At 48.9% G+C, this 27,541-nt stretch overlaps 1 protein-coding gene across 1 annotated transcript; it reads left to right on the top strand.

The window, feature by feature from the left end:
* The first annotated feature begins 1,711 nt into the window (after positions 1-1,711).
* Positions 1,712-27,541, top strand: EIF3L (eukaryotic translation initiation factor 3 subunit L). Its single transcript, NM_001244086.1, is given in 13 exon segments — positions 1,712-1,816; positions 2,356-2,404; positions 3,855-4,065; positions 5,490-5,569; positions 9,829-9,890; positions 12,301-12,370; positions 12,563-12,636; positions 17,129-17,300; positions 19,336-19,490; positions 20,498-20,668; positions 21,604-22,101; positions 26,460-26,540; positions 27,326-27,541. Coding segments are annotated over 13 exon segments (1,695 nt in total). The 5' UTR covers positions 1,712-1,783; the 3' UTR covers positions 27,365-27,541.

Here is a 27,541-nt window from a genome sequence, read left to right as displayed (position 1 = left end):
AGATTCCCAGGCTAGGGGTCTAATCCGAGCTGTAGCTGCTGGCCTACACAGCTGTGTCAGGATGGGATCTCCCATTGTGTCCTTTTTTCAGATTCTACGTGTAAGTGATAGCATACGGTGTTGGTGTCTCACTGTCTAACTTCCCTTAGCATGACAATTTCTAGGTCCATCTATGTTACTTCAAATGCCATTATTTCTTTACTTTTAACGGCTGAGTAATATTCCATTGTGTATATGTACCACGTCTTCTTTATCCACTCCTCTGTCCATGGATATTTAGGCTGCTTCCATGTCTTGGCTATGGTATATAGTGCTGCAGTGAACACTGGAGTTCATGTATCTTTTCAAGTCATGGTTTTCTCTGGATAGATGCCCAGGAGTGGATTGCTGGATCAAATGGTAATTCTATATTTAGCTTTCTGAGGAATCTTCATACTGTTTTCCACAGTGGTTGCACCAATTTATATTCCCACAAAATTTTATTATTGATAATTTGGAAAAATTTCTCCTGACTTCACAATTCTTTTTTTAGTAATGCCATGAACATTTTGAGAGTTGTCAAAGTTGAGGGCAACCATTATCAAACTTTTGTCATATATTAACTGTAAGTTTTCAGTTAATTTCAAGCTTTCTAGTGCCCTGATTAACCTTAAATACTATTTCATTGAAGACACCCATTGATCACAGCCCGTGGTAGCTGTATCTTATACACTGAAGGCAGTAACTATTCACAGAAGAGTATCACATAAGCATATCTTACTAAACTCAAATGTTCCCAATAGGAATGTCTCTGAAATCCCAAATGCCACTAGACACAGGGGTAAGTGTGACAGGAGAAATTGAAATAGAAAGCGGTTCTAAGGAATTGCAATAGAAATATTACTTTTGCAAATTTCACAAAAAACCTGTAACTATATTAGCACTCTCCTTGAGCCAACGAAGAGTCCAGGGGACTCCATGAGCCTTTTAGCTTAGTCCTACGATGGTATCACCGCTCGGTTTACAGACAAAGGAGTAATCTCAAAGCAAAAATGCGACATGAGAAGCTGGGGCCAGGCATTGCCATTCTAAATGGCTAACCTAAGGCTCTGGACCCACATATTGGTTTGTATCGCTTTGTTTTACAACCCGGTCCCTAACTCTAGGTCATCCCCAGGAGTCCAACTCCACCCACAGCGTGAGAGTTCATGCTGTAAGCGTGGGTAGGTCCCACGACAACGGCCTCACACCGCAGCTGGCTTCACCTTTGCCTGTTGCAACCTTAATGTCCAAAGTTGGGAAGCGCCTTTTCTCAACGCCCTCTCAACGCCCAAGTCTCAACTTTTACATCCAGTAACTTTATATTGTTGAGGTCGAAACGTTTGAAGACATTTTTTCGCTACAGGCAACTCGCTTAACACCTAAATCCACATTCAGCCCCCCACCCCCCCCATGTCGGAATTTCCCTTCACGCGAGAGGTCCGCCCGCGGGAGCTGTCAGCCATCTTTTGTGTGTCATTATTTTGTAGCTTCTCTTACTTTGCCCAACCTTTATTACGCTGAAATATTTCATGTCCTTATTTCTGAATGTTTTCAAGTACTATTGAGTCATCTTCTTTGTAGAGTCTCTATTTGAAGCTAGAGGAATAATGTGTTTAATCTCATTCGCCCTTCCCAGCATGGCTGCCCCGGAAGAGCTTCCGGTTTCCCAGCCAACTCGAGATGGGCTGGACTTCCGGCCTCCAGACGCAGGCGAGGTGCGCTTTTTCCGCTCTTTCCTCCTGGGCTTCGGAGCGCCGCAGCCATGTCTTATCCCGCTGATGATTATGAGTCGGAGGTAAGCTGCCCCTAAGCGTGTTCTGGGCGCCGCAACATGGACAGGGCTCTTTGGGTGTTGGGCCCCGCGGGGGGACAGTGTCTGGGTCTCTAGGAGCCCCCGTGGGCCGCGACCAGTCCCAGCCGGCCTCTCTGCCAGCACTGCTCTCACTGCTGCCACCCTACCCTCCCGGCTCCTCATCAGCCTGGTCTCAGCCCGCCCACCTCGCGTGTCTCGTTTTCTTTTCCTTTTCTTTCCGAAGCCCAAGAATGGAGGCTGGTCATAGGGTTCTGTGTTTCTGTAATTGAACTCTGATTTCTTAGGCCCTGGCCTTAGTCCTGTCAAACCTCGTCGATTCCCACAGCCTCTGTGCTTTGCTGTATCTCATTGCAGCTGCAACGCGGCATTGTCGTTGTCTGTTTATTCTCCCTTTTCTCATAGGGATGTGAGTTCCTCCAAGGCAGGGACTGCGTCTTACCCCCTTTGTATCCTTAGAACCCAGGAGGAGCATTTTGGATTCACGAATTGGTGACTGTCTTGTTTGTCTCTTTCGTTAACAGACTGCTTATGATCCCTATGCTTACCCGGGCGACTATGATATGCACACAGGTGAGTCTACAGGTTTGTCTGGCTAGCTGGGTACTTCTAGGGGTTGGCACCCTTTTGAATGTCTCAGAACAGCTTTGCTGGGCACCTGTTTAAGACTACGTCTTGATGGTCCAGGTTTGGAGTCAAGTTATTAACTTTCAAAGTTATTAACTCTCAAAGGGAGGGTGGTATATAGCCTATTAAACCAGGCCTTTTTCATGGTCCACCTCAAAGTCTCAGAAGGGAAGGATTACTGTCTTGGCTGTTTAAACTATTAGCTGAAAAAGAAAGCCTTTGGGGGGGGGCTGCCCCTGTGGCACGTGGGGATTACTGGGCCAGAAACTGAACCCTCACCACAGTATCGACCTGAGCCACTGCAGTGACAACATCAGATCCTTAATCCACTGCACCGCAGGGAAATTCCAGAAGAAGAAATCTTGTGAAAAGTTAAAGTGATTCAAACCAAGTCCAGATGAAACCTTTTTGTAAGGTTTTTGAGGTTTCCTGGGTTGTTACGATGACTTGGTTTGACTTAGCCCTTTGTAGTGCCGTGTGTTGTCCTGGGTACTTTGTGTGAAGTATTTCATTTAGTCCTTACAGCAGTTCTATAAATACAAAAATTAATGTTTCCATTTTCTAGGTGAAAAAACAGCATAGAGAAATTTAGTTACTTGCATCAAGTCATATATGTAGAAAACAGCAGTCATTTGCTCAAAAAAATCAAGTGCCTACTACTAAATTCCTTCTTTTCACAGTTTTCCCCCTACCTCCCACACGCACGGAACTCTTCCTCGTCTAGAGGCACCTGTCTCATATACCTGGGTACAAGACAGACAAGGTTCTTGCTCTTATGGCCTTTAGGTTCTAGTGGGGGAAACAATAAGTAAATAAGTAACTTTGGGTAGCAGGAAAGATTCTGAAGAAACAGGCCAGGGAGTTCCCGTTGTGGCGCAGTGGTTAACGAATCCGACTAGGAACCATGAGGTTGCAGGTTTGATCCCTGCCCTTGCTCAGTGGATTAAGGATCCGGCGTTGCCGTGAGCTGTGGTGTAGGTCGCAGACATAGCTCGGATCCTGAATTGCTGTGGCTCTGGGTAGACCGGCAGCTATAGCTCCAATTCGACCCCTAGCCTGGGAACTTCCATATGCCGTGGGAGCGGCCCAAGAAACGGCAAAAAGACAAAACAAAACAAAACGAAAGAAATAGGCCAGTGGCGATTGAGAGTGACATAAAGAGAATTTATATTTCTGGGTGTTTAAAAGGGAATGGGAGTTCCCTTGTGGCTCAGCGGGTTAAGGATCTGATGCCACCACTGTGGCTCTGGTCACTGGATTGCTGTGGGAACTTCTGCATGCCTCCCCCCCCCCACAAAAGGAATAATACCCAATTGTATAGACTTTAGTTTAGGGGGTGGGAGGCCTTGCCCTTTTGTTATACGTGTGGATTTGAGATGTCATATCCCACCTCTAGGCGATCCGAAGCAGGATCTGGCTTATGAACGTCAGTATGAGCAGCAGACCTATCAGGTGATCCCCGAAGTGATCAAAAACTTCATCCAGTATTTCCACAAAACTGTGTCGGACTTGATTGACCAGAAGGTGTATGAACTACAGGCCAGTCGCGTGTCCAGCGATGTCATTGACCAGAAGGTGTATGAGATCCAGGACATCTATGAGAACAGGTATGGGCCGCCCGCCGAAATGACCTCCTACTGGGTGGGACTGGCTGGATAAAGCGGTCCCTAAAGAGGGGTAATGTTTCGTCATTCTCTCTGTAAAGAGCGCGCCCAAGGGGTCTCTTTGATTCTTTGGGGTTAGGGACATGTTATTTTGTCAGAGTTTATCCCCAGAACTTACAAGGCCTAAAATAATAACATCACTGTCGATTATAATTAAAATAGCAACTAGATGTATGATCAGTGTGTGCCCTTCGCAGTAACCCCATGAAGTAGGTTCTATTGTTTTCCTCATCTTTCAGGTGAGGAAGCAGCACAGAAAGGCTGACAAAGCCGTGGCTAAGTGCACGTGCTGAGTGCCGAGCTGCACAGCCTGTCGCCAGAGCCCGATTTCACTAAACTGTGCCCTACAACTTCTCAGTGCGAAACAGCGTGAAGGCCCTGAGTGGTCGCTTCTGGTACTGAGGGGCCTGCCCTTGTATACTCAGTGTTAGAGAGTCAGGAAACGGCTTCACCAAGGAAACGGGGTGATGAGCATCTTGGGCAGCCGTGTCTGGGTTGGATGCTCTAGGGCTCTTGTGGCATCAGACTCTCTGCTTCTGTATTTGGAGAAGGGCGAGGAGGCATGTGCTCTGGGGCTGGAAAGGGAGGTGGAAAGTTAAGGGAGGGGCAGGGTGGCTCAGAAGTGGCTCTCAAACTAGAGAACCATAGGCAGTGATACAGGACTAGAGTTCCTGACGGAGAGGCAGGAGATAATCCCGCAGAGTTTGGCGGGTGCCTCACTGATGTGAAAGAAGTATTTTAATAAGAAAAGTTGGCAGAGGGGTTCCTGTCGTGGCAAAGCAGAAGTGAATCCGACTGGGAACCATGAGGTTGTGGGTTTGATCCCTGGCCTCACTCAGTGGGTTAGGGATCCAGTGTTGCCGAGAGCTGTGGTGTAGGTTGCAGAATGGCTTGGATCCCATGTTGCCATGGCTGTGGCCGGCAGCTGTGGCTCCAATTGGACCCCTAGCCTGGGACCCTCCATATGCCACAGATGCAAAAAAAAAAAAAAAAACCCACCAAAAACTTATTTCTTGCCCATCAAACAAAAAAAACCCCCCCCCAAAGAAACCGAAAAGTTATCTGAGGAGTTCCCTTGTGGCTCAATGGGGTAAGCGTCCAGCATTATCAGTGCTGTGGCACGGGTTTGACCCCTGGCCTGGGAACTTCTGTGTGCTGCGGGCCTGGCCAAGAAAAAGGAAAAGAAAGGCGGTCTGGGTGTGGGTTTGGGTGAGGAAAATTGTAGGCTCAGAGGCGCTGGCCGTGGCTCTGCTTCTGGGACTTCTTCCCCTTTCTGAGTTCAGCTCCTTGTCTATAAAATGTGAGGGTTGTCTCTCCTCTAGTCCTTTGCTGTGTCAAAGTTCTAGAATATTCTGTTTGGTTTTCAGCTGGACCAAGTTGACTGAAAGATTCTTCAAGAATACCCCTTGGCCTGAGGCTGAAACCATTGCTCCGCAGGTTGGCAACGGTAGGTGTGAGCGCTTTGTGACCCGTGTGCTGGGTGGGATCCTGTGACTTGAGATCATTAGAAAGCTCAGGACGGCCTGTGTCTGGTTTGCTCACCATTTTATTTCCCCAGCGTTTGGTGCAAAATAGATCTTTAGTACGTAACTTGTTGAATGAAAGCTGAATAAGCGAAGAGGGGACAGAGATCTTTCACATGAGATGAAAGCTGCAGTTTTTGTCACGACTGGTTTCCTTTTTTCCTCTGTAATTTTTGGGGTCGTTATATTCGCTCCAAACTCGGCTCCTTGGCCTCCTCTCGTGTTTCATTTTTTTCTTTTTACAGTCACACTGGTGGCCAATGGAAGTTCCCACTACTTAGTTTTCACAGTAACCCCAAGAAGTAGGTTCTGTTGTTTTCCTTAGTCGAATCGGAGCCGCAATTGCCGGCCTACACCACAGCCACAGCAGTGCAGGATCTGAGCCGCATCTGTGACCTCCATCATAGCTCATGGCAGCACCAGATCCCTAATCCACTGAGTGAGGCCAGGAATCAAACCCACATCCTCACCGAGGATACTAGTTGGATTCGTTACTGCTGAGCTACAACAGAATTCCTGTCATTTTTCACTTTTTTTTTTCTTTTTTCTTTTTAGGGCCGCAAGTGCGGCATGTGGAAGTTCCCAGGCTAGAGGGTCGAATCAGAGCTGCAGCTGCCGGCCTACACCACAGCCACAGCAACGCGGGATCCAAGCTGTGTCTGCAACCTGCACCACATCTCACCACAACACCGAATCCTTAATCCACTGAACAAGGCTAGGGATTGAACCCACATCCTCATGGTTCTTAGTCAGGTTCATTAACCACTGAGCCACAAAGGGAACTCCCATGTTTCACTTTCTGATGGTGTCCTATGGTGTGATGTAGGAAGAGGCAACTTCATTCTGTTTTGGTTTTTTTGGTTTGTTGGTTTTTTTGTCTTTTTCAGGGCCATTCCAGAGGCATATGGAGGTTCCCAGGCTAGGGTTTGAATTGGAGGTGTAGCCGGCCACAGCCACAGCCACAGCCACGCCAGATCCGAGCCATGTCTGCAGCCTGCATCACAGCTCACGGCAACTCCAGATCCTTAACCCACTGAGCGATGCCAGGGATCAAACCTGCATCCTCGTGGATACTAGTCACACTCGTTTCTGCTGAGCTATGAGGGGATCTCTGCCAACTTCGTTCTTTTGCATGTAGATATCCAGCTGTCTCAGTATCACCGAGTTTGAGTAAGATCATTCTTTTTTCACTGAGTTGTCTGGACACTCTTGGGAGAAATTAGTTGTCATTTAAATGTATAGGTTTCTTTCTGGACTCTTCAGTTTGTCTCCGTTAATGTACGTGTGTCCTTCTGCTCATACCAACCACACTGTCTTGATTGTAGCTTTGACGTAAAGTTTTGAAGTTGATTGGGAAGTGTAAGTCCTCCAACTTTATGGTCCTTTTTCAAAATTGCTTTGGATCTTCTGAATCTCTTGAATTTCCATATGAATATTAGGATCAGCCTGTCAATTTCTGCAAAAAAGCCAACTTGGGGAGTTCCCGTCATGGCTCAGTGGAAACGAATCAGACAAAGAACCACGAGGTTGTGGGTTTGATCCCTGACCTTGCTCAGTGGGTTAAGGATCTGGCGTTGCCATGAGCTGTGGTGTAGGTCACAGACGTGGCTCGGATCCCAAGTTTCTGTGGCTGTGGTGTAGGTCCGAGTTTGTAGGTCCAATTTGACCCCTGGCCTGGGAACCTCCATATGCCTTGGGTGCAGCCATAAAAAGACAAAAATAAATGACGAAAAAATTAAAAAGCCAGCTTGGATTTTGAAAGAGATCATGTTGGATCTGAAGACCAATTTGGGAAAATATTGTAATTTTACCAGTATCAAGTTCTGTAGTCCATGGACGTGGAATGTCTTTTCATTTATTTAGGTTTTTAATTTCCTTCAGCAATGTTTGGTGGTTTTAAACATACAAGTCTTTCAATTTTTTTTGCCAGAGCTACTCAGTTTTAGAATTCTTTTTTTTTTTTTTTTTTCTAATTGTCCATGCCAGTGCCATGCAGAAATTCCCAGGACAGGGAGGAACTCACTCTTAAAGTGAGTTGTTGTTCAGGCCTTATGCTCTGTTTAGTATTTTACCCATAAGGAAAGAATGTTGTGTACATTAAGAATGGTAGGAGAGGAGTTCCCTTTGTGGCTCAGTGGTTAACGAACCAACTAGGAACCATGAGGTTGCGGGTTCAATCCCTGCCCTTGCTCAGTGGGTTAAGGATCCAGCATTGCCGTGAGCTGTGGTATAGGTTGCAGACGAAGCTTGGATCTTGCATTGCTGTGGCTCTGGCGTAGGCTGGCAGCTACAGCTCCGATTCGACCCCTAGCCTGGGAACCTCCATATGCCGCGGGAGCAGCCCTAGAAAAGGCAAAAAAGACCAAAAAAAAAAAAACAAAAAAAAAGAATGGTAGGAGTCCCATAATACCCTTTTTTGTGTGTGTGACCTCACCCGTGACATGTGAACTATGGATCAAACCTGTGCGACAGCACTAACCTGAGCCGTTGCGGTGACAACACTGAATCCTTAACCTGCTGCACCACAAGGGGACTCCTTGTAATACGTATTTTTAAACAAGGAAGAATCCCAGGATTCATAGTATGAAAGATTTGGTATAGGAGTTTACCGGTGGCTCAGTGGGTTAAGGATCCGGCATTGTCACTGCTATGGCTCAGTTTAGTGCTGTGGTGTGGATTTGATCCCTGGCCTGGGAACTTCTGTATTCTATGGGTGTGCCTAAAAAAAATTTGGTAAAAAAATCCCTCTCCCGTTTCAGTCCTAAGTCTCTGTTTTTCTCTCTGGAGCCATCTCGTGTTAACCATGTTCTTATTTATCCTTCCCGTGATACTTTTTGCACATGTAAGCAAATAGGAATAACTCGTTCCTTTTTTTACACAGACTAAATGTTTCTTTTTGTTGTTGTTTTGTTTTCTTGCTTTTGCTTTTAGGACCATACCTTCGGCATATGGAAGTTGCCAGGCTAAGGGTCGGATCAGAGCTGCAGCTGTCAGCCACGGCCACGGCCACAGCCACAGCCACAGCAACACCAGATCCGAGCCACGTCTGTGACCTACACCACAGCGCATGGCATCGCCAGATCCTCAACCCATCAAGCAAGGCCAGGAATTGAACCCTCGTCCTCATGGATACTGGTTGGGTTCATGACTGCTGAGCCACAATGGGAACGGCCCATTTTTAAATGTTATATCCTTGGAGGGTCGCGTCTGCATCTCCAGAATTCCCAGGACCACCCCCAGCTTTGACGACTTGCTGGGAGGACTCAGGACTCAGTCATACCCAGAGCTGTGAGGCTTTAGAGCCAAAGGATTCAGCGCGAAATCAAAGGGAAAAGGCGCAGGAGGTGAAGTCCAGCGGCAGCCAGGCCCAAGTGTGTGACAGTCCTTCCGCTCCCGTGGAGTCAGAGGCAATGAACTTCATTCCTTGAGCAGGGAGTTGTGACAGCATGTGTGAAAAGCTGTCTCCCAGAGCAGCTCGTTACAGATTCCATGTCCAGGGATTTTATCAGATTGTGTAGGCACATCTCCTACCCAGCAGGTACTGAAATCCCAGACTCCCAGAAGGAGAGCACGTGTTCAGTATTCATCATGTTGTTGGCACCGTTTGGGGCGGCAGACCATCCTCATGAGGCTGGTGAGAACCCCCTGGAATCGGATGCCATCCGAGGACCAACTTTACTGACAGGTCTTTTTTTCTGAGGAAAACAGCCTCAGACCCGTATTTTAACTTCTGCACAACGTCAGTTATCTAAAGAGTTTTTTCTTTTTTTTTCTTTCTTTTTTTTTTTTTTTTTTTTTAATGGCTGTATCATATCAGTAGAATAAATTCCTTAAAGTAGAATGTCTACATCAAAGATACTCATGTATTTGCAGGTTGGATAGTGTCACATCTCCTTCCATGGAGCCGTTACCATTTATGGCTTGGTTCAGCAATTGGATGGCAGAAATATCCAAACAGTGAAGAGAAATGGGCCTGAGTGAGATTAAGATGAGGTTGAAAGAGTAAAATGAGAAGTGAATTTTCTCGTTGCGTGTTTTCTTGGGGTGTAAGTGTTAGAGTTTAGAGATGTTGTTTAGTCTCTGAAATCACTTTTACTCCTTTGCTCCCTGCCAAGGGCCAGCACTGCCAGGAGGCCTCAGTTGTTTGGTGGATGACTGAAGCACCCCCTGTCGTCTCTTTCAGATGCTGTTTTCCTGATTTTGTACAAAGAATTATACTACAGGCACATTTATGCCAAAGTCAGCGTGAGTATCGAAGTCTTCCTGGCAGTGTTTAAACTCTGCTATTTTTGTCCCTAGAACACAGTTGCTAGCTTGTATTGGCTCAGTGCCCAGGAGTGGTTGGCATGTTTTCTGAGCACCCTTTTAAGAAATGATGGAGGGAATGATGAGACCCAGAAAGCTGGGGATCTGTTCTGGACAAAAGGTGACACCACGTAGCCTGTCCCTCCTTTTTATTTTATTTATTTATTTATTTATTTATTGTCTTTTTTGCTATTTCTTGGGCCGCCCCTGCGGCATATGGAGGTTCCCAGGCTAGGGGTTGAATCAGAGCTGCAGCCACCAGCCTACGCCAGAGCCACAGCAACTCGGGATCCGAACCGCGTCTGCAACTTACACCACAGCTCACGGCAATGCTGGATCGTTAACCCACTGAGCAAGGCCAGGGATTGAACCCGCAACCTCATGGTTCCCAGTCGGATTCGTTAACCACTGCACCACGACGGGAACCCTTTTTTTTTTTTTTTTCCCCCCCCTCCTCTTTAATTTCTCCATCCCTGCGGTTCTCCCTGCCTGAACCCTCATGCTGTGCGCTGGGTCGCAGGATGTTGCCCTGATAGTGTGTCCCCAGGCTCCTTCCGATGGAACCTGCCTGCTTTTTCAGCTCATTGCCACTGAGCCTCCTGCCCTCTCAAGTACAGAAACTGTCCCTGCGTGCCAGGCACAATTCTAGGCGCTTGGCACACATCCGCCTCTTATCCGCACAGTGATTCTGAAAAGTAGGCAGAGGGGTTGCTTTTGAGTGTCTTTAGTCTCTTCAACTGCTGTCTGTACTGTTTACAGGCAGACCTGGAGATATTGCAGGTTTGGTTCCAAACCACTGCAGTAAAGCACGTATTGCAATAAAGCGAGTCCCACGAGTTTTTTGGTTTCCCAGTACATAGAAAAGTTAGGCTGGTGTTCCTGTCCTGGCTCAGCGGAAACGAAACTGACTAGTCTCCATGAGGACACAGGTTCGATCCCTGGCTTCACTCAGTGGGTTAAGGATCTGGCATTGCTACAGCTCTGATTCGACCCCTAGCCTGGGAACGTCCATATGCCATGGTGCAGCCCTTAAAAAAAGTTACGCTGCACTGTACTGCAGTCTGCGGTGTGCCTGTGGCATTGTGCCTTTATGTCTCTGAACTTCTATGGGTTTTTTGTTTGTTTGCTTTTGCCGCACCTGTGGCTTAAAAGTTTCTGGGCCGTGGATCAAACCCGCACTACAGCAGTGACCTGAATCAGAGCAGTCACAATGCTGGATCCTTAACCTACTGAGCCGCCAGGGAACTCCAGCATTGTGCCTCTAAAAATGCACATACCTCCTCTCATTGAAGGTGCCATCTCTTTGCTGGATGACTGCGTCGCTGACCTGGTGTCACTATCCCCCGCTTGCCCGCTTAAGTTTGTTCTCCGCCTAGTAATCAGCCTGATCTTTTGAAATAGAGTCTCACATCACCTCCTTTCTCACAATCCTACCGTGATGTCTCATGCTCAGAATAAAGTTTCAAGGCTTAGTCATGGTCCTGCTTGATCTGGCCCCTGACCGTCCTGCTAGCCTCATTTCCAGCCTCTTTCCCTGCCTCCCACGGCTGCTAGCTGCGCCCCACAGCACCTCTCAGGGTCGGCAGCCTGCTGTGTACAGGGTCAGCTAGGAAGCATCCAGGCTTTGAGAGCCGTGCTGTCTCTGTCATATCTCTTCAGCTTTGTAGCAGCCATGGACAGTGAGCACACGTGGCTGTGTTCCGATAAGGCTCCTTTTTTATGAAAACAAGTGATGGATTTGCTGACGCCCTGGCTTAATTCTGGTTTGGCACTACAAGCCCTCTGCATTTCAGGCCCGACGCGGCCCCGTGTAGCATCATCTGCCTTTCTCCCCAGCCTTCAAGCATCACAGTCTTACCGCTTTGCCTTTGTTAGTCCTGTTTTTCCTGAAGGACCTTCCCCTCGCTCCTCTGCTTTGACAGATCCACGTGCCTGCTGTTTAACAGCCCTTTATAGTTGTTGGCATAAAACTTGACCATGGGCCCTTTGAGCTGCTGTGGCGCTTACTGTCTCCCCGTCACTCGAGTGCACTTCACATGCTGAGAAGGGGAGAGCAGGCATCAGTTTCTCATGTACACCTGACTCTCGAACAACACGGGTCCACTTGTATGAGGGTTTTTCAGTGACTCATTGCCGGACTACAGGATCCATCGCGGGCTGAATCCGCAGATGTGGAGGAGCCGAATGTGTGGAGGCCGACTCTAAATTATGCACAGGGTTTTGACCCTGGAGGGTTGGTGCCCACAGCCCCTGCGTTCTCCAGGGTCAGCTGTGTTGTTTTCCGCTGTGAAGGGTGGGCCTGGACTGGAATGCACTTAAATGTGTGTCCCCACGTCTGTTTTCCTTACAGGGGGGACCCTCCTTGGAGCAGAGGTTTGAATCCTATTACAACTACTGCAATCTCTTCAACTACATTCTCAGTGAGTCTGAGGTTATGATGAAACCTAGTATTGGCCGTCAGCTCTTTTTGGGAGGATTTTAATGGGCGGGGGGCGGGGAAGTCTCATGGTTCATAGTCCTTTTAAGAGAGAAACGACAGAGTGCGTCCGCAGCCTTACTCTGTGGGCATCGTCACTGGCTTGAGTCTGATGTTTCTTTGGTCTCCTGCGCAGATGCTGATGGTCCTGCTCCGCTCGAACTACCCAACCAGTGGCTCTGGGACATCATAGATGAGTTCATCTACCAGGTACCTGGTCAGCCTTGGCCTCCTTTGAAAGAACTGGTCCCAGCAACGAGCAGCTGTTGCCATTGTTTGTGTTGTTAAAAAGATACATGTTAGAGGAGTTGCCGTCGTGGTGCAGTGGTTAACGAATCCGACTAGGAATCATGAGGTTGTGGGTTCGATCCCTGGCCTTGCTCGGTGGGTTAAGGATCCGGCCTTGCCATGACCTGTGGTGTAGGTTGCAGGCGTGGCTCGGATCCCGCGTTGCTGTGGCTCTGGCGTAGGCCGGTGGCTACAGCTCCAATTAGACCCCTAGCCTGGGAACCTCCATATGCCGTGGGAGCGGCCCTAGAAATGGCAAAAAGACACCCCCCCCCAAAAAAAAAAGAAGAAAACAGCCCCGGGGCAGTGTGAGTGTGGTGTCTGTCACAGCGAGTGACCCCCTGGCCGGGGACTCCCATGTTGTGGTTTTCTGAAGGGTCAGTGAGTTCTGAGAGCTCCAGATCTGAACTCAGAAGTCAGAAGAGTTAAGCTCCTGACCTTTATCAAGTTCTTACCTGACCTTGAGAGGCTGTCTGGTGGAAAGAACACTAGCTTCTAGGCTTTGGCTCAGCTGGAAGCGGGTACCCATCTAGGGGCTGCCACCTAGTGGCTTTTCAGTGGTGACATGTTATTTAAACTCTGATGAGCCTTACTTTCCTCGCTTACAAAACGGGAAGGTTCTGGGAAGGTTCCATATCTCGGTGGTGGGTTGAGTGGGGGCTGGATGAGTGTGAAATAGAAGCGTGTTATCGCAAGGGAAACATTGCTTATCTCAGTGCTGTTCCTGAGTTTCCACTGAGAACCGAGCCAGATGCCAAGTGCAGCAGCTGTGTAGCCTGGGCTGGAAGTCCTAGGCTGCTCTTCACCAGCCCTGCACCCTGGGCCATCCCTCTGCCCACTGCGCCTTGCTTTCTCTAAAACGGGGGGTCAGAGAGGTTGCTGGGGCTCTTCACAGAAAGTGCTTCGTGCACTCTCTGTCCCAGCGTAATTACTCAGTAGTTGTTGCCTGGTTGTTCTGATGGTCAAAATCAATCTTCTTCTCCACTTTTTTTTCTTTTTTGTTGTTGCTCGGTTTTCTTCTTTGTTTGTTTGTTTTGCCATTCCTGTGGCATGCAGAAGTTCCTGGCAAAGGCTTGAACCCAAAGCATAAGTGTAATCAGAGTGACAATGCCACGTCCTTGACCTGCTAAGCCACGAGGGAACTCCTCCATCTTTTTAAGTTTTGTTTTATGCTTTTTTTTTTTTTTTCAGGGCCACACCTGCAGCATATGGAAGTTCCCAGGCTAGAGGCTGAATGGGAGCTGCAGTTGCTGGCCTACATCGCAGCTACAGCAGTGCCAGATCCAAGCCATATCTATGACTTTCAAAACAGCTCACGGCAACACCAGATCCTTAACCCATTGAGTGGGGCTGGGGATCAAACCCACGTCCTCATGATTACTAGTCAGGTTCGCTACACCTGAGCCACCCCGGGAACTCTGAGGAATCACTGCCTTAATAAAGCTGTTATTTGAGCTCCATGGATCAAAGGCATTATGAATAGAAAGTGCCAATAAGCATGATTGGTGAGCTGAGGAAGTCTTCCAGGGCTCTTGGAAAGAGGGGCTTCCTGCTCAAGTCAGGTGCCTTTGGGCTGTGAAGACCACAAACCATACTTGCCTTTGCCCACTCTGGCTCTTGGGCTTGTTACTTGGCATAATTTCGGAACGTTGGCCAGCTTCTTGGCTCACAGCAAGTCACAGAGGATCAGCTGTGCTCAGGTTCTTCATCCCTCTTAAGATAAGCCTAAGTCCCTGGGCTTAACTGGTGTTCTCTCAAAGGGTGTAAGTGCTCCGGGTTCTCCCCAAGACTGGCTGGTGCAGGGCAGGAGTGGTTTCTCCCAGCCAGTCTTCCTAAGAAGTGCAGCACGTTAAGCCGATTAAGAAGAAAACACTGGGAGTTCGTTGTGGCTCAGTGGCTTAAGAACCCAGTGTAGTGTCTGAGGATGCAGGTTCCATCCCTATCTTCACTCGGTGGGTTAAAAGGATTCGGTGTTGCCATAAGTTCTGGTGTAGGTCACAGACGTAGCTTCGAAACGGATGTGCCATGGCTGTGGTGTAGGCCTGCAGCTCCGATTTGACCCCTAGCCTGGAAACTTCCATATGCCACAGGTGCGGCCCGAAAAGAGGCGGGGGCCAGGAGGAAGAAGAAAACCCCAGGAATTCCCTGTGGCTCAATGAGTTAAGGATCTGGTGTTGCTACTGCTGTGGCTTAGGTTTGATTCTTCTCTACCACACTTTTTTTTTTTTTTTTACTTTTTTGACTTTTTTAGGGCTGCACCTGTGGCATATGGAGGTTCCCAGACTAGGGGTTGAATCAGAGCTGTAGCTGTGATCCTATACCACAGCTACAGCAGTGTGGGTTCTGAGCCTTATCTGTGACCTACACCACAGCTCACCACAGCACCAGATCCTTAACCCACTGAGCGAAGCCAGGGATTGAACCTGCATCCTCATGGATACTAGTTGGGTTGGTTAGCCACTGAGGCACATGGGAACTACTAGTTTTTTCTTTTTTTAAGAATCTTTATTCCCTTTTTTTCTCTTTATTCCTCACCAATCTCTTTCATTTACCCGTATGGATACAGTAATAAATGAATGTGTTATATTGAGGATTTTTTTTCTTTTTGCCTTTTCTTGGGCCGCTCCCACGGCACATGGAGGTTCCCAGGCTAGGGGTTGAATTGGAGCCGTAGCCACCGTCCTATGCCAGAGCCACAGCAACGCGGGATCCGAGCCACGCCTGCAGCCTACACCACAGCTCACGGCAATGCCAGATCCTTAACCCACTGAGCAAGGCCAGGGACCGAACTCGCAACCTCATGGTTCCTAGTCGGATTCGTTAACCACTGCGCCATGAACTTCCTGAGGATTTTTTAACTGCAGATAAAGTGAACATGTCTCCCTCCCTTCCTCGCCTCTGCAGTGGCATCAATTATTATCTGGAAGGATAGGCATCGTGGAGGGACCTGCCTTGTTCTTGTGTGTCGGCTGCACTCTTCTGGTGCCGGTGTTACACATGACTCTTGACTCCAGGAATCACTAGAAATAGAATTGTTGGCTGAAGGATATTTGCTTTTCAATTTTTTTTTCAAATCAGTTTTATAGAATCATAGTTTGCATGCAATAAAATGTATCGATTCTAAGTTATATATGTAGTTGATGAGATTTGGCAAATGTATGCCTCACCATAATTGAGATATAGAACACGTCCATCACTCTGGTTTTCTTTTAATTTTTTTATCATAGTTGATTTGCAGTGCGCTGTCGCTTTCTGCTGTACAGCAGAGTGACCCCGTTATACACATATGTACACACGCGTTCTTTTGTTCACATCATCCTCCATCGTGCTCCGTCATAAGTGACTGGATAGAGTTGCCTGTGCTGTACAGCAGGATCTCATTGTCCATCAGTTTGAATTTTAATAAATAGTAATTACGCCCTCCCAAAAGGCTGTGTCAAATCACACCACCACTAGCCTCTTTTGAGAGCAAAGTTTCTGTCCTGGGTATAATCAGTCTAATTTTTGATGGGAGAGAAACAGGAGTGACTCTAATTCACATTTCTCTGGTAACTAAAGAGGTTGAGAATTTTGCCTCCTAATGGACCAGTCCCGTTTTCCTCTGAAGTGATCATCAGTCAGTCTCCTTTGCCCGATTTTCTGTTGGGTTGTCTCGTTCTTTTGGCTTATGCAAATTCCTTCTGTGTTCTGGATCCTGTTCTTTGTTGTGAATCTGGGGACGTTTTCTCTGCACTCTCAGAGAAGGATGATATTTTAGTCTTGAGGCGTAATCCAAGGTCATCTGGAGCCTAGATTCTAGGTCTCTGGTTTCTAAGCCTGTATGTGCACCAGAATCTACCAGCAAGCTTTCAGTTGAAAGCTTGGTCTCTTGGGGGAGAAAGTAGGTCTCTTGGGCTGGTTTCTGGACGAGAGAGGGGGCCAGCCCAGTGCTGGTCCTAGATGGGGCCACTGCCCCAGACAGACAGCCGTAGCGTGTACCCTGTATGTGCCTTACGCTTGGCCAGGTTCTGTAGTTGGGACAGAGGTGACTCATGAGTGGTGGGTCAAAGATGGTCAACTCTGGAAGAGAAACACATGTGCAGATACTTGTCCCATCTCTGCCACCACGAATAGATCTGTCACAAGCCACCTGGTTCTGGTGGCCAGGTTGACCGTGTTGTGAAACCCGGAGACATTAAGTAACTTTAGGCTGCGTTTAACCACCTGGAATGTTTTTTCCCACAAACTACCTCTCGTGGTAGAGATTTTTACTTAGCTGTGGAATAAGAAATGGAGTCCTTAGTGAACAGAGGTCACAGCTTCATCAGTAGTCACAGGGTCACGTGGCAGGAGCGGTGGTGGCAGTAGCGGCATGCCGCGCTTGGACTCTCACCTCGGGGTCCACACCACAGCTGCGTCTTCCCTTCCTCGACAGTTTCAGTCGTTCAGTCAGTACCGCTGCAAGACCGCCAAGAAGTCAGAGGAGGAGATTGACTTCCTTCGTTCCAATCCCAAAATCTGGAACGTCCACAGTGTCCTCAACGTCCTTCACTCCCTAGTGGACAAGTCCAACATCAACCGGCAGCTGGAGGTGTACACGAGCGGAGGTGAGTGCCGCCGGCGTCGGTCGCTGGGGAGCAGAGGCGCTGGCAGTGCAGGGGGGCTGCGTGCTGGTTTGGGGGCCGCTGCCCCTGGCAGTCTGTTGGCCGACAGGCGGAACCAGCGCTTCTGAGACCTGCCTTTGCAAACGCCTCTGCTGCCTCTCCAGGACCTTTGTGTAGCTACGCACTCCTCAGACTTTTGGTGGGAGGCCCACTTTACATTCTTCAGAATCACGAAGTTTATCTACATAAGAATTTCGTTACCGAGAGAAGAGTGGTGTTTTTGCAAACCTCTTTAAAGTCTGGCTTCGTAGAAGGAAGCTGGAGTCTCTAGCTGCTTCATTTAGTCCGCTGTGTAGGCTCTACTGGATGAAATAGCTGAGGGAAATCTGGCCTCCCGCAGGTACTTAATCGGGACGGGGCAGAGAAACTTGACAGCCTTTCCAGGTAGCCCCGCTCTCCTGATGCTGCAGCCAAACTCGACGGGGTGGTTTCCTGCAGGGTAGTTGCAGTGTGGAATCTGAAAGCTGATCGGTGAACTTGTACTTCATTATATTAAAGTTTATTGGCCTGTCCTGCAGCCTGAATGTATATTTACACATGCATGATTTGTAAAGTATTGATTCATTGAGCTAGCAAGATTTTCTGAAAGTTGCCTTTTTTTTTTTTTTTTTTTTTTTTTTGGTCTTTTGTCTACTTGGCATATGGAGGTTCCCAGGCTAGGGGTCAGATCAGAGCTATAGCTGCCAGCCTGCACCAAAGCCACAGCAACACAGGATCTGAGCTGTGTCTGCGACCTACACCACCGCTCGCAGCAATGCCAGATCCTTAACCTACTGAGTGAGGCCAGGGATCCTACCCACATCCTCATGGATACTAGTCGGGTTCATTAACCACTGAGCCACTATGGAAACTCCCTGAAAGTTGATACATTTTATTATACAGTCTTTTAAAACCACCCCTGTTACTTTTACCATGAATCTGATCAGATGAGTCTTCATTTGGGAGCTGTTGAGCTTGTGGCAGATACAAGTTTTACAAAATTCTAATTTTCACTTAAAAGCTCAAATTTTCATTGGTAGCACACACTGTCAGTAGCACACAGGCTCACTTGATTCAGTTTTGAGAAACTGTCTACTAAATATTCTGATCTGAATATTCATAGTCTGTCAGTCATTCTTTCAAGTAAAAGTGGTGTTTTATGAAAAGAGTGGCTGGTTCTTTTGCTGCACAGGAGCGGTGATAGGAGATAAAGTGGGGGTGCCCATTGTGGCTCGTGGGTTAAGAACCCAACATAGTGTCTCCGAGGATGCAGGTTTGATTCCTGGCCTCTCTCAGTGGGTTAAGGATCCGGCGTTGCCTCAAGGTGCAGCAGAGGTCACGGACATGGCTCGGACCTAGTGTGGCTGTGGCTGACGTGGGCCGGCGGCTGGCAGCTCCATTTTGACCCCTAACCTGGGAAACTTCCATATCTGCGGGTGCGGCCCTAAAAGGAAAAAAAAGACCATGACGCCAGTAGAGTTTGGTGCCACTGCCTGATTGAGGCTGAGTTGTCGATAATTTTACCCTCGTTGTTTTGCACCATTCGTGGAAATGCGAGCTCAGTGAGAGAGGCAGATAGTATCTTAGTGTTACCAGAAAGATAGCTTTGAGCTCATGACTTCCTGAAAGGAGGGGCCGTGCCGAGTAACTCTGGACAAGAAGGGTTCTCTTCATTTCGCAGGTATGTTGGGTAACCACCCTCCTCATGAGACTTAATTGGGTAAAAACAGGGCTAAGATCAGGCCTGGCAGCCGATTCGATCCCAGCCTGGGAACCTCCATGTGCCGTGGGTACGGCCCTAAAAAGCAAAAAAAAAAAAAAAAAAAAAGATGAGGCGGCAGGCTGCATCTTGGTATCCTTCAGAGGCAGAGTTACTCCTACTGCAGGAAGCTTCAGACCCTGGCGGTAGGTGAGGGGTTTACTGAGTGACACTGGGGGGCCTGCCTTGGCCCTCCTGCCCCTGCCGAGAGCGCTCACTGTGTCTGTGGGTCTCTGTCAGGTGACCCTGAGAGTGTGGCTGGGGAGTATGGGCGGCACTCCCTCTACAAGATGCTCGGCTACTTCAGCCTGGTGGGCCTTCTGCGTCTGCACTCCCTGTTGGGGGATTACTACCAGGCCATCAAGGTGCTGGAGAACATCGAACTCAACAAGAAGGTAAGCCCTGGTCGGCTCGGGCCCTTCCCAGAGCCAGAGTCTAAGCTCTGCTCTCCTAGGACAGGCTTCAGGGAGAAAAAAGAGAATTCCTCCGCAAGTCGGTGAGAAATTGAGATGCGAACTGGGGCAACCACTGCAGTGAAAATCTGAAACTAGATATGGTGGTTTCTCTCCCATGTTTAATAACTCTTAAAATAGTCAGCATTTTGATTCTGTTTTCAAACCAGATTGGTAATGGCAGGTTTTTACTTTTTTACTTTCCAGGTTTCATTCAAGAATTAACCAAAGACTTATTTAGCTTTCAGATGGCAGCGTTAATGATGGGATTAGCGGTGGTGTTTTTTCTAGCCACAGAAACATGGCACTTTTTTGTTTGACGTGTGTATCTTCTCCATCCAACTAATTTGGAAAAGAAAGGATTAGAAGGCAAGAAAGAATACAAAAGTGAAGTGAGAGGATTTTTATTTATTTATTTATTTTTAAATCGAAGTATGGTGTATTTTATTTTGTTGTCTTTTTTGTCATTTTAGGGCCACACCCGAGGCATATGAAGATTCCCAGGCTGGGGGTCTGCCTACGCCAGAGCCACAGCAACGCAGGATCTGAGCTGCGTCTGTGACCGACACCACAGCTCACAACAATGCCGGATCCCTAACCCACTGAACGAGGCCAGGGATCGAACCCGCAACCTCATGTCTCTAGTCGGATTCATTTCCGCTGCACCACAACGGGAACTCCTAGGGGACTTTTAGAGCTGAAGGAGATTTCGGGGTCACTGGTCCAGTCCTTTTCTACTGTAGCCAAGAAAATGGAGTCCTCAGGTCACATCGCTTAAGCAGTAGATGGTATGATCCGTGCTCAGTGCCCCTGAGTCCAGGGCCAGGCCGACCTCTGGGTAGATGTCTGTGCTTCCGCCTCAGCTGACCCTGGGCCCTGCCCACTCTCCCAGCCTACCTGCCACGAGTCAGCCCCGAGCCTCACGGCTGCTTCTGCTCCTCCGTCCGCAGAGCATGTATTCCCGGGTGCCCGAGTGCCAGGTGACCACTTACTACTACGTCGGGTTTGCGTATTTGATGATGCGTCGCTACCAGGATGCCATCCGGGTCTTTGCCAACATCCTCCTCTACATCCAGAGGACCAAGAGCATGTTCCAGAGGACCACGTACAAGTACGAGATGGTAAGGAGGCTTCTGACCAGCTGGTGCACCTGCGCCAACAGTTTTGTGGTAAATGCCTTTCAAATTTTTGCTGTTGGAGTTCTCACTGTGGTGCAGTGGGTTAAGGATCTGGCATTGCTGCAGCTCAGATTTGATCCCTGGCCCTGGAACTTCTGTATGTGTAGGGTATGTCCCCCCAAAACAAGAGAAAGAAAAAAAAACTGTTTGCTATTTTGTATGTTTTTCAGTAGGGTGATTTCTTAATGGCTCGTCTGCTCTCATAGTTTCCTTTGCTATACCTATTCTTTCAAACCATTAATACCCAGATGATAAGGAAAGTATCTTTTTGTTTCACTTTTGTCCCCCAGCAGTGTCCAGAGTGTTCACTGAGCTGGGGAAGTTTAAAGTCACTTCAATGTGGGTATTACTCTCTGTGGATCCAAAATTTGCAGAGAGGTGGGCGGGGTTTCTAAACGAAGGTGTGGGACTTGGATGCGTGGTGACGTAGCAACACAGTAACCCATTCTGGCTGGAAGGCAGGAGGATGGCCCCACTGGGGTGTTAGGTTCTGGGATACCTTCACTGCCCAGTTCATTATGTGACCTTTATTCTGTAGGCAGGAAGTGCCATCAGAGACTTCTACTTGACTTGATCTTAAGTGCTGTGGGGGGATTGATCTGCCAGGGATACGTAGGGCGGACGGGTGGGACCCAGACAGAGGTACTGGTAAAGAATCCAGGTAACAACTGAGGAGGACCTGGAACCAGCCCAGAGGTTCAGCAGAGCTGGTGGGAGGATCGGAAGAGACGGTAGAGGAGTTACCGGGTGGGCGTAAGGCAAAGGGAGAAGCCAGAAGGTCTGTGCAGAGTCTGCTTGGGAGGCTGGGGGGGCCACGTTGGCCGTGGGGACCTCAGAAAGTCCATTTATTTGAGCCGGCGCCATTGCCTCCCCCCCAGATTAACAAGCAGAACGAGCAGATGCACGCGCTGCTGGCCATCGCCCTCACCATGTACCCCATGCGCATCGATGAGAGCATTCACCTCCAGCTGCGGGAGAAGTACGGGGACAAGATGCTGCGCATGCAGAAGGGGGACCCCCAGGTCTACGAGGAGCTTTTCAGCTACTCCTGCCCCAAGTTCCTGTCGCCCGTCGTGCCCAACTACGACAACGTGCACCCCAATTACCACAAGGAGCCCTTCCTGCAGCAGCTGAAGGTCTTCTCCGACGAGGTGCAGCAGCAGGCCCAGCTCTCGACCATCCGCAGCTTCCTCAAGCTCTACACCACCATGCCCGTGGCCAAGCTGGCCGGCTTCCTGGACCTCACCGAGCAGGAGTTCCGGATCCAGCTCCTGGTCTTCAAACACAAAATGAAGAACCTGGTGTGGACCAGTGGCATCTCCGCCCTCGATGGCGAATTCCAGTCGGCCTCCGAGGTTGACTTCTACATCGATAAGGTACGGCCGCCCCCGGGCTAGCATCCCAGCACACTCCCTTTCAGCAGCAATTGGTATTTCTTTGTAATAGTTATGTATCATTGAGCAAAGTTAACAACCATCTCTGCCCTGGTGCTGGTATGCGAATGTAAAAGCAGTAGGCGGTGAGTGCTGCCCTGTGCTGCAGAGGAAGGCCGTTGGTGGTGGGAGGCCCAGGCTGCTGTATTAATTAAAGAAGGTGCTCAGGAAAGGCTTTGTTGAGAAAGTGAAATGGAAGCTGAGACTTGAAGGAAATGTGGAGATTAGCCAACAGATCCAGACAAAGGGAGCAGTTAGAGCAAAGGCCCTGGGGCGGGAGCGAGGCCAGTGCGTTTAAGGGCGCTGTGCTCTGGCTGGAGTGGCCTGAGGGGGGCTGTGCAGGGTGGTCGGGTTGGAGAAGAGGAGGGTGCTCTGTAGACTGTTAGAAGGACTTCAGTGGGCGGCTGGCCATTGCCCTCACTTGTACCATCCTAGATTGGGGCTGCCTGGTTTGGTTTTTTTTTTCTTTTCTCCCTGTTTTTAGGGCCCCATCTGCAGCATGGGGAGGTTCCCAGGCTAGGTGTTGAATCAGAGCTACAGTTGCCGCCTACACCACAGCCAGGTGTAGCAACGCAGGATCCTTAACCGAGTGAGCTTGAGGCCAGGGATCAAACCCACGTCCTCATGGATACTGATTGGATTCTTAACCCACCGAGCAGGAACTCCCGGGGCTGCCTGGTTCTGAACTTCATGTAATGAAATTTCGCAGTCTGTGCACTTTTGTATCTGGCTTCTTTTGCTCAGCGTTACACTTGAGAGAATCGTCATCCAGCACTGTCTGTGCAGCAGTCGCTCAGTTGTGTTTGTTCTGTGATGGTCCAGCATCTGCTGTAATTATTGACCGCAGTGCTCCCTTTCTTCAGCTGATGGACATTTGGGTGGTTTTAGTTTTTGTTTTTAGGGATGCACCCTCGGCACATGGAGGTTCCCAGGCTAGGGGTCTAATCGGAGCTGTAGCCACCAGCCTACACCACAGCCACAGCATTGCGGGATCCAAGCCACATATGGCAACCTACACCACAGCTCATGGCAAAGTGAAGAAAACGTTCCGTTCAGACAGATCATTAAGCCACTGAGCAAGGCCAGGAATCGAACCCATGTCCTCATGGATACCAGTTGGGTTTGTTACTGTTGAGCCATAGTGGGTAGTTTTTGGCTGTTGAACAACAGTACACATAGAGTTTTATAAAGTGGCTGTCAGTGATCCATTTAAGGTTTTTTTTTTTTTTAAGTGATACATTTATATTCGCTTGTGTAGGCAAAGAGTTTTCTCTGGAAGGATGCACAGGCAGCATAGCAGTGTCCCCTCAGGAGGAGAGGCAGGTAGAGGAGGAGTGTTAGTTTTCACTGTTAGATGTTAAGTTCAGGTTGGACATTTTAATATCCTAATGGGTTTTTTCAAAAGAACTAAGTTGTTTTGTTTCCTTAAGTGAGTTTTTTCAGACTCAAAATATGCGGGACTCCTAAAATTGTTCTTTCCATGAAGTATCACGTCTTTTCTTGGTCTGTCCCATGTACATAGACTCCAAAGTGAAGAAAACGTTCTGTTCAGACGTATTTGGAATCCTGATCCAGACTTAAAACGGTCTCTTAAAAATCAGTGGCCTGAGGAGTTCCCGTCGTGGCGCAGTGGTTAACGAATCCGACTAGGAACCATGAGGTTGCGGGTTCGGTCCCTGCCCTTGCTCAATGGGTTGACGATCCGGCGTTGCCGTGAGCTGTGGGGTGGGTTGCAGTTGTGGCTCGGATCCCGAGTTGCTGTGGCTCTGGCGTAGGCTGGCGGCTACAGCTCCAATTAGATCTCTAGCCTGGGAACCTCCATGTGCCGCAAAAAAAAAAAAAAAAAAAAAAAAAAATCAGTGGCCTGAGGTTTTTCCTGTTGTGGCTCAGCTGTAACGAACCCGACTGGTATCCATGAGGACTGGGTTTGATCCCTGGCCTCACTCAATGGCTTAAGTATCTGGCCTTGCCATGAGCTGTGGTGTAGGTCGCGGATGCAGCTCAGATCCCATATGGTTGTGGCGTAGGCTGGCAGCTACAGCTCCGACTCAAACCCTAGTCTGGGAACTTCCATATGCTATGTAGCCCTTAAAAAAAAAAAAAAAAAAAATTCAGTGGATTGGGGAGCTCCCAGTGTGATGCCCTGCGTTAAGGATCCAGTGCGCTGCAGCCATGGTGCAGGTCACACCTGCGGCTGAGATTCAACCCAGTTAGTGGATTCGTATCTTTCTTCTGTATCTAATGCTACAGGGTTTCCTCATGTGCTTGGGTGTTTTTGTTGTTGCTGTTTGTTTTTTAAACTATTTTGTCCTTGGAAAAAATACTCGTTAGCATTCTTTGAGGCCTAAGATGAACATTCATTCCTCTGGAGGAGATTTGTTTCTGCCTTTTCAAGGTGCCTGGGGATATTATTTATTGGTCTGGGACTGTCACTGAACTCACAACCTCAGGTCCCCTGGACCAGCCAGGTGGCCAGGTGGCTGTGGATTGTCAGAAGAATAACGTCTCAGAGATGGGTCCCTTTCTTCATTTCTGCTTTTCTGCTCCTCCCTTGGCAAGGTTTGCTTGGTGTCGGGACTGGGTTGGTGGTTCACTTCTGGGTCACCTTTAGCCAAGGGTGTAGCCCTCTGGGGTACCAGCGTCACAGGGAGGGTCGTCTGTTGGACTGGCCCCCTGCCCGGGTTTTTGAGGAGGAGCGAATGCCTTGGTGCGTAAGAGGAGCTCTTAAACGCTGTGGGGAAACGTTTGAAAATATCCTGCGTTTTCGGTTGTTTTCAGAAAGTGTATTGGTCCAAGTACACTTATTTTTGCTGACAGTTCAAAATATAATTTGCATGACAAGCGTCATCCTTTAGAGGGTACAGTTGTGTGATTATTCGGGTTGTGCAACCACCTCTGCTGTCCAGCTCCACGGCATTTCCCTCGTCCCCACAAGAAACTCCTCCCCATTGGCAGCTCTTCCCCGTCCCCCTTTCCTCTCAGTCCCTGGCAAGTCAGCAATCTCCTTTGTCTCTGTGGATCTGTCTTTTTTTGGTGTTTTCTAAAAGCGGAATCATAAAATATGTGGCCTTTGTGTTTGATTTCTTTCATTGAGGATTTTTTCCATTTTCATCCAGGTTGTAGCATGTATCTACCTTATTTTTATGGCCGAATATGACATTTTCTGATTTTTTTTTTTTTTTTGTCTTTTGTCTTTTTAGGGCCGCACCTGCGGCATATGGAGGTTCCCAGGCTAGGGGTCTAATCAGAGCCGTAGCCGCCAGCCTACATCACAGCCACAGCAAGGCCGGATCCAAGGCATGTCTGCGACCTACACCACAGCTCATGGCAATGCCAGATCCTTAACCCACTGAGCAAGGCCAGGGATCGAACCCACAACCTCCTAGTTCCTAGTCAGATTTGTTTCTGCTGCGCCACGACAGGAAGTCCCTTAACTTACTTCGTATTAGGGTGTGGTTGGTTTACAGTGTTGAGTCATGACGGTGTTGCCTGCCTTTTCCACTGTACAGCATAGTGATCCAGTCATCATCCTTTTCTCGTCATGTCCTGCGTCACGCTCTATCCCAAGAGGCGACCCAGTTCCCTGTGCCATAGCGTAGGACCCCGCTGCCTGTCCACTCTGAATGTGATAGTTTGCATCTACCAACCCCAGACGCCCCATCCATCCCACCTCCTTCCCCCGCCCCACCCCAGGTAACCACCAGTCTGTTTTCTATGCCCATGAGTCCGTTTCTGTTTTGTAGATAGGTTCATTGTGCCATGTGTTAGATTCCACATATAAGTGGTATCGTACGGTATTTGTCTTTCTCTTTCTGACTTACTTCACTTAGTATGAGAGTCTCTAGTTCAATCCATGTTGCTGCAGGTGGCATCATTTTGCTCTCTCTCTTTTTTTTTTAATGGGCGAGTAGTATTCCCTTATGTATATGTACCACATCTTCTTTTTTTGGTCTTTTTGTCTTTTTAGGACCACACCTGCAGCTTATGGAGGTTCCCAGCTTAGGGGATGTATCAGAACTGTAGCTGCCAACCTACGCCACAGCCACAGCAATTTGGGATCCGAGCTGCATCTGCAGCCTACACCACAGCTCACGGCAATGCACTGAGTAAGGTCAGGGATCAAACCCTCGTCCTCATGGATGCTAGTCGGGTTCGTTAACCCACTGAGCCACTGAGCCACGACAGGAACTCCCCCCTTTGCTTTCGGAAGGCGCCGTAGGGGTTTATCCAGCACTTGGCGCCACTGCTCTTTGCGAGCCCATAAATGGCTCTGCCTCACTGCTCTTCCCTCTTTGCCACAGGACATGATCCACATCGCAGACACCAAGGTTGCCAGGCGCTATGGGGACTTCTTCATCCGACAGATTCACAAATTTGAAGAGGTGAGAGGTCTGAGAGCGGGGCGTGGGCTGGGGACAGGGGTTTAGGAGCTGGGTGGGGAGTTGTAAATTTTTTTTTATTTCTCCTTTCTGTTTTCAAGAAAGCCTGGAATTGGCCCTTTAAATTTCTGAGCTGGGCTGGCAGGCTGCGCGGGGTTTGGGCCTGTAGGAGTTGCTGCGTCAGCCTTCTCTGGACCTTCTCTTTCCAAGATCTCCCTCTGCGGGTGGCCGGCTCTCCTCTCCCTCCCTGCAATTTCCTAATATGGGTGGGTTTGCTGCCGCTCTCACCCACCCTCTCCATTTGGCAGTTTCTCTCCCGCTTCGACTGGTCTGGCCAGTTTCTGCAGGCAGAGACCATGGAGCTCTGTTTTGACAGACCTGCCTGGTGAATTCCACGTCTTGCCCTCCCAGAGGTCCTGCGAGGTCTTGCGGATGACTTTTTGTGGCCCTAGCTAGCGCCGCTGTGACCTGGTGTTTGAGTCCTCCAGCAGAGGTCACTGCTGTGCTGTGGTCCTCGCTGCCAGCCGACTCCTGCAGGACAGTGATACAGCCCGGGCAAGCCTTGCCACCCTGGGTCCCTTTCCTGTCTGGAAAATGGGCTGAGTAGTACAGGGTGTGGGAAGGCAGGTAGGAGAGCGCGTGCGAATGACGGCGGGAGCACCCCTGGGAGGCTCGAGACACTGTGCCCTCCTGAGCCAGCGGCCCGGGACTCTGACCTGGTGATTGTGCGCAGGAGGACAGGGGTGGTGACAGCTGCGTGTCTGACTTCGCTTTCCTTTCTCTCCCAGCTCAATCGAACCCTGAAGAAGATGGGGCAGAGACCCTGAGTGCAGTCGCACCTGCCTTACTCAGGAGCCTCGTTTGCTGTCATCCTGGGAGAGTGTGTCTGCCACTACGGAGCCTTTACCTCGCACAGCCGTCGGCCAGTCAGCTGAGTTGCAGCTTATTGGAATCACAGACTGAAATGTTTTAAATAGGTCCCAATAAAAGGATCTTTTTTGGAA

This window comes from Sus scrofa, chromosome 5 (assembly GCF_054392235.1).
Source record: "Sus scrofa isolate SSC_HxYL_T2T_F1_AM1 chromosome 5, Sscrofa_HxYL_maternal_Yorkshire_Landrace_v2.0, whole genome shotgun sequence".
NCBI classification, from domain to species: Eukaryota; Metazoa; Chordata; class Mammalia; order Artiodactyla; family Suidae; genus Sus; species Sus scrofa.
This window is presented reverse-complemented; position numbering and strand designations above follow the sequence as displayed.